The sequence below is a fragment of the Lutra lutra genome, chromosome 4, assembly GCF_902655055.1.
Source record: "Lutra lutra chromosome 4, mLutLut1.2, whole genome shotgun sequence".
Classification (NCBI taxonomy): domain Eukaryota; kingdom Metazoa; phylum Chordata; class Mammalia; order Carnivora; family Mustelidae; genus Lutra; species Lutra lutra.
In genome coordinates this window covers 124,885,316-124,900,045 of record NC_062281.1, presented here as the reverse complement: position 1 = coordinate 124,900,045, position 14,730 = coordinate 124,885,316, and the positions used below count along the sequence as shown (strand labels likewise).

The 14,730-nt window shown below is 34.5% G+C and overlaps 1 protein-coding gene across 4 annotated transcripts in view; it reads right to left on the bottom strand.

Annotated features, from left to right (window-relative positions):
- COL24A1 (collagen type XXIV alpha 1 chain) overlaps nucleotides 1-14,730 on the bottom strand; it is a 402,100-nt gene that overhangs the window by 218,408 nt on the left and 168,962 nt on the right. For all 4 annotated transcript variants that reach the window (XM_047727942.1, XM_047727945.1, XM_047727943.1 and 1 more), the window contains exons 22-23: nucleotides 2,868-2,921; nucleotides 979-1,023 (exon numbers count right to left, since the gene is read on the bottom strand). In XM_047727942.1, coding sequence (XP_047583898.1) covers nucleotides 979-1,023; nucleotides 2,868-2,921 — 99 coding nt within the window. The remainder of the gene's footprint in view (nucleotides 1-978; nucleotides 1,024-2,867; nucleotides 2,922-14,730) is intronic.

The following is a 14,730-nucleotide window of genomic DNA, read 5'->3' as shown; positions in this document are numbered from 1 at the left end:
AGAATGTAATAGTGAGGCCTTATTTTAATATTTAAAAAATGTGGACAATATCCTGCAGGGTTGTTTTCAGGATTAGAAATGATTCATGTGACATACTTCGAGGAATACTAGGTTTAAATTTATCTTCAAACAACAGTAGAACAATAGTAATACCTATTAAGACTGAGTGATAAGAGGCAACTGTGGTTTTCCTGTTTTCTAGAGAACTAAGTTTTAAATGAGGTCAATTATCCTGGGCTCAAATTAATAATAATCTTTCTGTTACATAACTCACTTCACATAAAAATGAAATAAAAATTCTCCTTTTTCTTTCAGTGGGATAGTGTAGTATATGTACTAGTGAGGTAAAGGTCAAAGGAAAGATTTATTGTCTCCTTAAATGTAAAAATGTTTGAAGAATCTGCATGTTATGATGTTCTCTAGAAAAAGAATGAGATGTATTCCATGTGAGTCTAATGATCCCTCTTAAAATAAATGGGATACACACACCTTAATTATTTCATAATAATGTATTCTTTGGTCATGCATGCCCAAATTCTTAAAGAGCTAATTTTCAGAACTTGAAAATAGGTAATTCATGTATTACCACACAATATTATCTGAAGAGAAAGTTGAAAGAAAATACATCTTCTTTAGGTTCCATAATTTTACTGGCATGCTTGGAAAACAGAAGTTCCCAGAATATCACTAGAATGGCTACAGTATTTCACTTTCTATTACTTTTTGAGAAACTTTATAATTAGCACAAATTACTAAGACCATAAAACTACTGAAGGAACAAGCAGATATACTGTAGGCATATCATTTAAAATATTGCTGGGAAATTCCAGTTATAGGCTTATATTATTTAGAGGGATTGTATGGTTATAGTGTTTTTTGTCCTTTATTACAACTTAAAACTTGGTGCTATTAAAAGACATTCACATAACAGTTATTTTAAGAGAAGCACTTTTTCAAAAGTATTTGTATGATACCTACTCTTGGCCCCAGTTCTCCAAAGGGTCCAATTGGTCCTTCTTCTCCCTTAAAAAAAAAAAATCAGAACATATCATGGCCTGAAATAAGTATTTTAAAAAGTAAACCCTGGGGCGCCTGGGTGGCTCAGTGGGTTAAGCCGCTGCCTTCGGCTCAGGTCATGATCTCAGGGTCCTGGGATCGAGCCCCGCATCGGGCTCTCTGCTCAGCGGGGAGCCTGCTTCCTCCTCTCTCTCTGCCTGCCTCTCTGCCTGCTTGTGATCTCTCTCTGTCAAATAAATAAATAAAATCTTTAAAAAAAAAAAAGGTAAACCCTTATTCTATTTATTCTGAAATCTGAAACTGAGATGTGATGAAAATAATGCTGTGACTTTCTTGTATTTCATTTTCTTAAAGATTTTATTTATTTGAGAGAGAGAAAAAAAGAGAGAGACCAAGCAAGAGTGGGGATATGGGGGGAAGGGGCAGAGGGAGAGAAAGACTCCCCGCTGAATGGGGAGTTGGAAGTGGGGCTGGATCCCAGGACCCTGATATCATAAGTTGAACCCAAGTCAGATGTTTAACCCACCAACCCACCCAGGCACCCCAACTTTCTTGTATTTTACTCTGTCATCCCATAACGTTTTAATATTTGGAGTGACAACTCCACATCCACTCTAAAGGGCACTATTTGTTTTGAAATTGGTAGATCATAAAAGTTATACATAGAAAGTTGAGAATTAATAAGAGTGAAAGTAATTAGGATATCTATCACAAAATCAGGATATTTGTAACGGGCTTAATATCTAAAATATATGAAGGACTTAAACAACTCAACACCAAAAGCCCAAATAATCCAATTAAAAATGAGGACCTGAATAGATATTTTTCCAAAAATGACATACAGATGGCCAACAGACATGAAAATATGCTCAGTATCCCTAGTCATGAGGAAAATGCGCATCGAAAACCTAACAAAGATTAGGAATCATAAATTAAGGATTACCTTTACTGTCTTGGGCTCAATATCTCTCCCATACAGAGAGAAAATCAATTAAGTTCTTAATAGATGAAAATCAATATACATTGGTATATTAAAAAGCTATTGGTACAGGACATGTTTGTTCTTGGCATATTTTAATACTTTATTCATTCAATACATATGGTTTTGAGTCGTAGTTCTGTTTTCAACAATACACAACAGTATATTGGATCCTACTGAATGGAGTTAATATCTAGAGCTACTACTTGACTAACTTATAGGTCCAGTATTCTTGGGGTGAAGCCAGTTATAATGTCGTAAAAATGTAAAAATCTTGTTCATTCTTCTAAGGATAAAAAAAAATGTATGAGTGGATAGAGAATAGAGAAACATAAAAAAAAGAACTTTTATATATTATTCTCTAAGAAAATTAAAAAGTAATAAATGTTTTTATTACATGTATTGACATATTTTCTAAAACATACTGACTTTTCACCTTTAAATAAAAAGTTGATGTTACCATATCTGAACAGCATCCATAGACCTATTTAGTATCATGTATTCTATTTCATTTATTTGATCAGTAAACATTTTTGCTCAATTCACAATTCAATTAAAATAAAATTTACTAGATCACAAATATAAAACAGATACAAATAGTAACTATATTCTAGTACATATGAGTGAGATTCTAGCTCATATTCTTCAGATATTCCATGGAGATCAGTGACATAAATTACTTAATGAGTTCACAACCCTGAAAACGTTCCAAATCCCACTCCATAACTGCCAATATAAAGTGGTTAGTAACTTGAAATCCTCGGTGGCAAGAACTGTCCACATTAAAACAATGTTTTTCTTTAAACAAAAAGTAAAAAAGGGAAAATTGGAACTGAAGCAATTGTTGTCTGGATATTTATTCCTTCCATACCTGAAGTCCTTTGAGACCAGGAGGTCCAGGAGGTCCCCTATTTCCGAGGAGTCCCTATAAAAGCAAAGTAAGCACAAATAAAAAAAACTTCAGCTCAACTAATATTTTTCAATCAGCATGAATCTGAGATGATAATACAATTTGGTACCATTCTTTTCCCATTATTAAGTTATCAAAATGAAGTCAGAGGGTAGGTGAGCAGAAAACTATAGGGCATCCAAAAAACTGGGAGAGGTAGGATAAACTTATTTTTTTAAGCATGCTGGTGTTCAAATAATGTGCTCAGTATGTTACTCTTCAACCAGACACTCAGAAAAAGTAGTTCTAAATTTCAAGCAATGAGTACAATTGTTAATTTGATAATAGTACAATAAATATATAATAGAGTATCCACAAAGTCTAAAAACAGACAGAGGAGATATGCACTATTTTAATATCTATTAAGAGACTAGCAGAATCCAGGGCCCATTATTCTCACTACATGTTCCTCAACTTATTTCCCTTCTTAATACAAGCTGGTAAAAAGAGGATAATCTGCAGAAGAAAGTAACAATCTGAATGTGATTAGGAATTTCACAATTAAAAAACTTTTGTTAATCAAAATCAAAATCAATGTTGTTAAAAATCAAATGCTCTCTGAATAAAAATTCATTGTCATTTAAAAATATCTATTTCAGAAAACACCCTACATTATCTATTTAAAATGGTGACATTTAAAAAAATTTTTTTTATTTCTTTTCAGCGTAACAGTATTGTTTTTGCACCACACCCTGTGCTCCATGCAATCCGTGCCCTCCCTAAGACCTACCACCTGGCTCCCCCAACCTCCCACCCCCCACCCCTTCAAAACCCTCAAGATTGTTTTTCAGAGTCCATAGTCTCTCATGGTTCACCTCCCCTTCCAATTTCCTTCAACTCCCTTCTCCTCTCCATCTCCCCTTGTCCTCCATGCTATTTGTTATGCTCCACAAATAAGTGAAACCACATGATAATTGACTCTCTCTGCTTGACTTATTTCACTCAGCATAATCTCTTCCAGTCCCGTCCATGTTGCTACAAAAGTTGGGTATTCATCCTTTCTGATGGAGGCATAATACTCCATAGTATATACGGACCACTTCTTCCTTATCCATTCGTCCGTTGAAGGGCATCTTGGTTCTTTCCACAGTTTGGCGACCGTGGCCATTGCTGCTATACACACTGGGGTACAGATGGCCCTTCTTTTCACTACATCTGTATCTTTGGGGTAATACCCTGTAGTGCAATTGCAGGGTCATAGGAAAGCTCTATTGTTAATTTCTTGAAGAATCTCCACACTGTTCTCCAAAGTGGCTACACCAACTTGCATTCCCACCAACAGTGTAAGAGGGTTCCCCTTTCTCCACATCCTCTCCAACACATGTTGTTTCCTGTCTTGCTAATTTTGGCCATTCTAACTGGTGTAAGGTGGTATCTCGATGTGGTTTTAATTTGAATCTCCCTGATGGCTAGTGATGATGAACATTTTTTCATGTGTCTGATAGCCATTTGTATGTCTTCATTGGAGAAGTGTCTGTTCATATCTTCTGCCCATTTTTTTATATGATTGTCTGTTTTGTGTGTGTTGAGTTTGAGGAGTTCTTTATAGATCTTGGATATCAATCTTTTGTCTGTACTGTCATTTGCAAATATCTTCTCCCATTCCATGGGTTGCCTCTTTGTTTTGTTGACTGTTTCCTTTGCTGTGCAGATGGTCTTCCATCTTTTTGTGTCTTCTTCAATTTCTTTCATGAATGTTCTGTAGTTCCTCAAGTACAGATCCTTTACCTCTTTGGTTAGGTTTATTCCCAGGTATCTTATGGTTCTTGGTGCTATAGTAAATGGAACTGATTCTCTAATTTCCCTTTCTGTGTTTTCATTGTTACTGTATAAGAAAGCCACTGATTTCTGTACATTGACTTTGTATCCTGCCACGTTACTGAATTGCTGTATGAGTTCTAGTAGTTTGGGGGTGGAGTCTTTTGGGTTTTCCATATAAAGAATCATGTCATCTGTGAAGAGAGAGAGTTTGACTTCTTCATTGCCAATTTGGATACATTTTATTTCTCTTTGTTGTCTGATTGCTGTTGCTAGGACTTCTAGTACTATGTTGAACAACAGTGGCAAGAATGGACATCCTTGTCGTGTTCCTGATCTCAATGGGAAGGCTGCAAGCTTTTTCCCATTGAGGATGATATTTGCTGTGGGTCTTTCACAGATAGATTTGATGAAGTTCAGGAATGTTCCCTCTATCCCTATACTTTGAAGCGTTTTAATCAGGAACAGATGCTGGATTTTGTCAAATGCTTTATCTGCATCAATTGAGAGGACCATGTGGTTCTTCTCTCTTCTCTTATTAATTTGTTCTATCACATTGATTGATTTGCGAATGTTGAACCATCCTTGTAGCCCAGGGATGAATCCCACCCGGTCATGGTGGATAATCTTTTTAATGTGCTGTTGGTTCCTGGTTGCTAGGATCTTGTTGAGAATCTTAGCATCCATATTCATCAAGGATATTGGTCTGAAATTCTCCTTTTTGGTAGGGTCTTTGTCTAGTTTGGGGATCAGGGTAAAGCTGGCTTCATAGAAAGAGTCTGGAAGTTTTTCTTCTGCTTCAATTTTTTGAAACAGCTTCAGGAGAATAGGTGTTATTACTTCTTTGAAAGTTTGGTAGAATTCCCCAGGGAATCCATCAGGTCCTGGGCTCTTTTGGGAGGTTTTTGATCACTGCTTCAATCTCGTTACTAGGTATCGGTCTATTCAGGTTGTCAATTTCTTCCTGGTTCAATTTTGGGAGTTTATAGTTTTCCAGGAATGCATCCATTTCATCTAGGTTGCTTAGCTTATTGGCATATAACTATTGATAATAACTTCTGATGATTGTTTCTACTTCCTTGGTGATCTCTCCCTTTTCATTCATAATTTTATTAATTTGGGCTTTCTCTCTTTTCTTTTGGATTAGTGTGGCCAATGGTTTATCGATCTTATTGATTCTTTCAAAAAACCAGCTTCTAGTTTCATTGATACATTTCTACCTCATTGATCTCTGCTCCAATCTTGATTATTTCCCTTCTTATGTGTGGAGTTGGTTTGATTTGTTGTTGATTCTCCAGTTCTTTAAGGTGTAGAGACAGCTGGTGTATTCTGGATTTTTCAATTTTTTTGAGGGAGGCTTGGATGGCTATGTATTTCCCTCTTAGGACCGCCTTTACTGTATCCCATAGGTTTTGGACCGAAGTGTCTTCATTCTCATTGGTTTCCATGAATTGTTTCAGTTCTTCTTTGATCTCCTGGTTGATCCAAGCATTCTTAAACAAGGTGGTCTTTAGCTTCCAGGTGTTTGAGTTCCTTCCGAACTTTTCCTTGTGATTGAGCTCCAGTTTCAAGGCATTGTGATCTGAGAATATGCAGGGAATAATCTCAGTCTTTTGGTATCGGTTGAGTCCTGATTTGTGACCCAGTATGTGTCTATTCTTGAGAAGGTTCCATGTGCACTTGAGAAGAATGAGTATTCTGTTGTTTTAGGGTGGAATGTTCTGTATATATCTATGAGGTCCATCTGGCCCAATGTGTCATTCAATGCTCTTATTTCTTTATTGATTTTCTGCTTCAATGATCTATTTCTGAGAGAGGCATATTAAGATCTCCTACTATTAATGTATTCATATCAATATGACTCTTTATCTTGATTAATAGTTTTCTTATGTAATTGGCTGCTCCCATATTGGGGGTATAGATATTTACAATTGTTAGATCATCTTGGTGGATAGTCCTTTTAATAATTATGTAGTGTCCTTCTGTATCTCTGACTACAGTCTTTAGTTTAAAATCTAATTTATCTGATATGAGACTCGCTACCCCAGTCTTCTTTTGAGACCCATTGGCATGAAAGATGTTTCTCCATCCCTTCACTTTCAGTCTGGGTGTATCTTTAGGTTCAAAATGGGTCTCTTGTAGACAACATATGGATGGGTCCTGTCGTTTTATCCAATCTGCAACTCTGTGTCATTTTATGGGCGCATTTAGGCCATTCACATTGAGAGTGATTATTGATAGATATGTTTTTATTGACATCGTGTTACCTTTGAAGTCTTTCTTTCTGTAGATTGTCTCTATATTTCTGTTCAATGCTATTCTTAGGATTTTTCCTCTTTTATAGAACCCCCTTAATATTTCCTGCAGTGTCGGCTTGGTGTTTGCATAGTATTTTAAGCCTTGCCAGTTTTGGAAACTCTTACTCTCTCCATCCATAAAATGGTGACATTTTTCTTATTCAGTTCTATTTCCCTAACTATGCAATATGTCTACAAAGCTTTAAGTAGATCTCTTCTAAAAACTACCTTTTGCATTATTGTTTTTAGTGATTCTAAAACCATTAAAAGATTTTATCTAATTTTTTAAGATTTTTATTTATTTATTTATTTGACAGAGAGAGAGAGATCACAAGCAGGCAGAGAGGCAGGCAGAGAGAGGGGAGGAAGCAGGCTCCCCGCAGAGCAGAGAGCCTGATGCGGGGCTCGATCCCAGGACCCTGAGATCATGACCTGAGCCGAAGGCAGCGGCTTAACCACTGAGCCACCCAGGCGCCCCTAATTTTTAAGTGTAGTAAATAACTATGCTAATAGTGACTCTATCCAGGTCGGTTTAATCTTTAGTTCTGAAATGCAGCAGAGTGATAAACTGCACAAGAATCTTGTCTTCATATTATACCGTGTTTTATCATTGCTATGTTCTAATATCATCAAAAAAATGAAAAGCTTTTGGTCAGTTTGTATATGTGCTGCCAAAGCAAGCACTCTTGGTCAGTTTAACAGTCTATAATACATTAGCACAAGCTTATGTATAGAGCACCATTTAAGAAACTATATGACTTTAGGCAATAACATTTTTGTGCAGCTATCTTATTTTTTTATTGGAAGAGATGGATTAGATTATTGAAATGGGTGTATGTTGTTTGATGCAAGTCCAGTTACATTCTCAAAAGACTCCTAATTTTTTTTCTGGTTTTATCTTATTTTTCCTTCCATTTCCCTTATGTTTGTCTGTTTACTTTTTATTTTTTTACAATTTAGGTCTTATTTATTTGTTTGTTTGTTTGTTATGTTAGTCACCATACAGTACATCATTAGTTTTTGATGTAGTGTTCCATGATTCATTGCTTGCATATAACACCCAGTGCTCCCTGCAATACGTGCCCTCCTTAATACCCATCACTGGACTAACCCTTCTCTCTGAAACCCTCAGTTTGTTTCTTGGAGTCCATACTCTCTCATGGTTTGTGTCCCCCTCTGACTTCCCCTTCATTTTTCCCTTCCTTCTCCTAATGTCTTCCATGCTATTCCTTATGTTCCACAAATAAGTGAAATCATATCATAATTGACTTACTTTGCTTGACTTATTTCATTTAGCATAATCTCCTCCAGTTCCATCTATGTTAATGCAAAAGTCAGGTATTCATCCTTTCTGATGGCTGAGTAATATTCCATTGTATATATGGACCATATCTTTTTTTAAATTTTTTATTAACATAAAATGTATTATTAGCCCCAGGGGTACAGGTCTGTGAGTTGCCAGGTTTACACACTTCACAGCACTCACCATAGCACATACCTTCCCCAGTTGGACCAAATCTTTGACCATTCATCTGTTGAAGACCATCTTGGCTCTTTCCACAGTTTGGCTATTATGGACATTGCTGATATAAGCATTGGGGAGCATGTGGCCCTTTTTTTCACTACATCTGTATCTTTGGGGTAGTAGTGCCGTGGGTCATAAGGTAGCTCTATTTTTAGCTTTTTGAGGAACCTCCACACTTTCCAAAGTGGCTGTACCAACTTGCATTCCCACCAACAGTGTAAGATGGTTCCCCTTTATCCACAACCTCTCCAACATTTGTTGTTTCTTGCCCTGTCAATTTTTGCCATTCTAACTGGTATAAGGTGGTATCTCAATGTGGTTTTGATTTGAATATCCCTGATGGCTAATGATGATGAACATTTTTCCATGTGTCTGTTAGCCATTTCTAGGTCTTTGGAGAAGTGTCTGTTCATGTCTTCTGCCCTTTTTTCTTGACGTGATTATTTTTGGGTGTTGAGTTTAAGAAGTTCTTTATAGCATCCTAATTTTACTTAGGAAAACACTTTCTCCTCACTCAGCCCACATGATTGAGGGGAGGTGAGTCCACCCCTGACTAAATTCGAGGGTTGACATGTGACATGTGTAAGTCAGTCAGCATATTCTACACCCTAGAAATAGTGATTGGTTCAGTAATGAGCCAGAAACCCAACTCAGTCTAACTAAAGGAAATTTTAGACTACAGTGGAACAGCTGGAAGTAGCATTAAGGATGGTATAAACCTAAAGAGTGGGAAACCATGAAGTAGAGAGAGCCTGGGAATGTAATCCATAAATTAACAAATGAAAAGAGCAGGAGTAATTGGATTCTAATGATATTGTTTGTGGTCCTGTATTTAGTTGTTTGAATTCCTAAACTTTTCTCATATTTATATAATCACATTTAAATTGGTTTTCATTACTTACAACTGAAAGAATTCTGTAAAAGGATTCTAACTGGTAAAAGGATTTCTAACTCTTTAATATCCAAAATACTCTTCTAGATTTCTAAGTGATACATTTTAAATATTTAGACTCACTTAAGGTATGGGATCAGCATGTTGTGATATTTCCATTCTATCACAAGACACCTAATGCTTAATTATTTAATTCATTGTTCATTCATTTTTTTTTAAATCCAACATTTATTAATTTTCCACTCTGCATTAGGTCCAATAAACAGCACAACATTAGGCCCTGAGTATACAAAGACAAAACACAGTTCCTATTTCCAATGAATTCATAATTTCCTAAGGATGATGACGCTTTAAAATAAAAATTAGTAAATAAGAGTTGTGATAGAAAAAAAAAAGTTGTGATAGAAGTAGAAGCAGAAGCAAAGTATAATGGGAACTTACATGAAAGAACAAAATCTTTTCTGGGAGGGTCAGAATTTTTATCATGAGAGTGTAAACACAGATGGTAAAAGTATAGCAAAAACAAGAGAGTGGTTATCTATAAATGCAAGATGGAAAGAGGCAGACATGATTAGTGAGGGATACTCAAGAAGCTTGTAATGGTTCATTTCTTAATATAGTTTGTTTTATTATCATTGTTTAAATTGTGTGCATGTTTCATATTTGTCATGTTAAATACACAAATTCTTTTTTTGTTTTTTTTTTTTAAATTTGACATATATAGAATCTGAAGTCGAGTCTGGGCTCGAATTCCAGGTCTGAAGATTCCTAGGGCTATAGCCCGAGTTTCCTTATCTGTAGAATCATGTTACCATCATCATCATAAAGTTATTGCAAGAAAGAAAAAGGTACCTTGAATATAACAGGGACTCAATAAATATTAGTTTTCTTTTCCTTATGGTGTTTCTAACAGTCCTTTAACTGATATTGCACTTATCTATCCTATATATTCACCACATTCATATTTATAATTTGCTATTGTTATTCTTCCAAAAATATGTTTCATCATCTCATCCCTCTCAAAATCTTCCATAGAGTAAAAGAGTAGAGTTTTTGTATATAACCGGAGTTAAGTTGTAATCAGCTTAAAATAGATTGCTATAATTAAAAGAGGTTTTATGTAAGTTCCACTTTAACCACGAAGAAAGTATCTATAAAAGATACACAAAAGACAACAAGAAAGGAATCAAAGCATATCATAATAAAAATTCAACAAAACACTGCTGAAGACAGGAAGAGAAAACCGGAATAAAGAAGCTATAGACATAAAACAATTGCAATTAACAAAATGACACTAGTAAGTCTTTCCTTATTTCTAATCACTTTAAATGTAAATGGATTAAAGGGTTCAATCAAAAGACAGAGTGGCTGAATGGATTTTAAAAAGATAAAACTATATGATATCTACAACAGACACAATTTGGATTTAATGATATATGTCAGATGAAAGTGAAACATGAAAAAAGACATCCCATGCAAATGATAACCAAAAGAAAGCAGGTGTGGCTATACTTACATCAAACAAAACAGACCAAGTAAAAAAACGTTATAAGAGACAAAGAAAGACATTAACTAATGACAAATGGGTCAACTTGCCAGAAAGACATAACAGTTATAAATAAATAAGCACCCAATATAAGATACATGAAACAATTATTGACTGAAGTGAAGGAAGAAAGAGAGAGAAACACAATAAATGCAAGAGATTCCAATGCCCTATTTTCAATGACTGATAGAACAACCAGATAGAAGGTTAACAAAGGAACAGAAGACGTGAACAACACTAAAATCAAATGGACCTAATAAACATATAAAGATCATTCCACTCAAAATAGCAGAATACACTTTCTTTTTAAGCACATATAGAACATTTGCCAGTACAGATTACATAGATCATATTTTAGGTGACAAAACAAGTCTTAACAAATTTAATAAAATTAAAATTGAAATTATACCTACTATCCTTTCTAACCTTAGTGGAATGAAACTAGAAATCAATAGCAGAGGAAAACTGAAAAAGTCACAAATAAAGGGAAATTAAACAACATACTCCTGAAGAACCAATAGGTTAAAGATGAAATCAAAAGAGAAATTAGAAAATATCTTGGGACAAATGAGAATGAGAACACAATATTCCTCAATTTGTGGAATAAAATAAAAATAAAAATAGTACTAAGAGGGAATTTTAAAATGGTAAACAACTACATTAAAAAAAGAAGAAAGATCTCAAGTAAGCTACCTAACTCTATACCTCAGGAAACCAGAAAAAGAACAAAGTAAACCCAAAGTTAAGAGGTAGAAGGAAGTAATAAAAATTAGAGCAGAAATAAGTGAATAGAGGATAGGAAAACAGTAGAAAAAAAAATCAACAAAACTAAAAAAAAAATCAACAAAATTGACAAACCTTCAGCTAGACTAACAAAAAGACAAGACCTAAATAAAATAAAAAATGAAAGAGGACCTTAAGATACTAATATGAACAACTGCATACCAACATTTTGGTTAACTTAGAAGACAAAAGATAGAAGATAAAATTCCTAGAAACACATACCTTAACAAAACTGAATCATGAAGAAATATAAAATCTAACAGATCTCTAATGAGGAAATTGAATCAATAATAAAAAACCTCCCAAACAGGAAAAGCACAGAACCCAATGACTTTACTGGGGAATTCTACCACACATATTTTAAAAAGAATTAATTTAAATCCTTTTCAAACTCTTTAAAAAAGCTGAAGAGAAGGGAACACATTCAAACTCATTTTACGAAGCCAGCATTACCCTGATACCAAAGCCAGACAAAGACACTACAAGAAAAGAAAATTACCTGCCAAATTTTCCAGTGAATATTGGTGTAAAATCCTCAAAAAAATGCTAGCAAAATGAATCCGACAGCACATTAAAGAATCATATACCATAACCAAATGGGATTCATCCCTGGGATATAAGAATTGTTTATATATGAAAATCAATCAATGTGATCCGTCACACTAACAGAATAAAAGATAAAAATAACATAGTCATGTCAATAGATGCAGAAAAAGCATTTGACAAAATTTAATACCCTTTCATGGTAAAACACTCCACAAACCAAAAATAGGAGGGGATTACCTCAACTTAATAAAGGTCCACAGTTGATATTATACTCAAGAGTGGAAAACTGAAAGCTTTTCTCTAAGATTAGAAGCAAGGAAGAATGCTTATTCCTACCACTTCCATCCAACACAGTATTAGAAGTCCTAGATAGGGCAATTAATCAAGAAAAAAAAAAACGTACCCAAGAAGGAAAGGAAAAAGTAAAATTTCTGTTCACAGTTGACATCATCTTGTATGTAGAAGATCCTAAAGATGTTACCAACATATTGTTAGAACTAATAAATGAATTCAACAAAGTTGTAGAATATGAATTCAACATACAAAAACTAGCTGCATTTGTATACACTGACAAAAAAACAAATTGAAAAGGAAATTAAGATAAAAATCCCATTTATGATAGCATCACAAATAATAAAATACTTAGGAATAAACTTAACCAAGGAAGTGAAAGACTTATACACTGAAAATTACAAAACACTGCTGACAGAAATTAAAGATGACACAATTAGTGTAAAGATATATCATGTTCTTGGACTAGAAGACTTAATACTGTTAAAACATTCATACTACCAAAAGCAATCTACAGATTCAATGCAATCCCTGGCAAGAACTAAATGGCAAATATAGGAAAAATAATTCTATTATTCATATGGACATTCATATGTCCTCCACAAAGGACCCTGAAGAGCCAAAAGAATCTTAAGAAAAAAGATTGCTGGAGGTCTCACATCTCTTGACTTCAAAATATACTAAAATGTTATTAATAAAAGTTTGATACCAACATAAAAACAGATATAAGGGCCAATAAAACAGAACAGAATACTCAGAAATAAAATCACACACACATGATCAGTCTTTGACAAGAATGCTGAGTCTATACAGTGGGAAAAAGATAGCCTCTTCCACAAGTGGTGATAGGAAAGCTGGATATGCAAAATCTGACCCTTCTCTTACACCATACCTGTGAATCAACTCAAAATGGGTTAAAGAATTAAATAAAAGACCTGAAACTATAGGCAGAAAGCTCTACTACATTGGTCTTAGAATGTTTTTTTAGACTTCACACAAAAGACAACAAAAGCAAAAATAGCCTGGTAAATACTTCTGCACAGAAAGAAAACCATCAACATAGTGAAGAGGCAGTTTACAGAATAGGAGAAAATACATGTTAACCATAAATCTGGTAAGTGTTTAATATCTAAAATATATAAGGAACTCCTACAACCCAACAGCAAAAACCAAATAATCCAATTTAAATAATGGCCAAAGGACTTTAAGAGAAATTTGTCCAAATAAAACATACAAATGACCAAGTATATGTAAAAATGTTCATCACTAATCATGAGGAAAATGCAGATCAAAGCCACAAAGAGATATCACCTCATACCTGTTAGGATGACTACTGTAAACAAACAAAAAGAAAATAAATGTTGAAAGGATGTAGAAAAACTGGAACTCTTATGCACTGTTGATGGGAATGTAAAACAGTGCAGCCACTATGGAAAACTGTGTGGAGATCCTCCAAAAATTAAAAACAGAACTACCATATGATCTAGCCATCCCACTTCTGGGGATTTATCTAAAAGAAATGAAAGCAGGAGCTCAAAGAAGTAACTGCATTCCCATGTTCAAGGCAGCATTACGCAATAACCTATAGGTGGAAACAACCTAAACATACATTGATGGATGAATGGATAAAGAAAATGCAGATATTTAGACTATTGGGCAAAGGACTGTTATTTAGCCTTAAAAAAGAAGGAAATTCTAATATGTGCTACATCATGAACCCTGAAGACCTTATACCAAGGGAAATAAACCAGTCACAGGAGTACAAATAATGTATAATTATATATATATATATGAGGTATCTAAAATAGTCACCGTCATAGAAGCAGAAAGTAGGATGATGGCTGCCAGACGTTGGGGGAGTTGGAAATACAGGGTTGCTATTCAATGGGTACAGACTTTCAGACATGCAAGATAAAAATGGTCTAGAGATTCACTGTAGTTAATACATATAGTTAATATTATTGTATTATACACTTAAAAATTTGTTAAGAGAATAGATTTTGTTATGTGTTTTTATCACTACAACAAAACAAGATCTTCTATGAGCTTATTGGCTTATTAGTATTTAAACTTCTCAGCTTTATATTTAAGATATGTCACAATCTGACTCCTAACTTTTTTTTAAGACGAGTGGGTTTCCTTTTGCC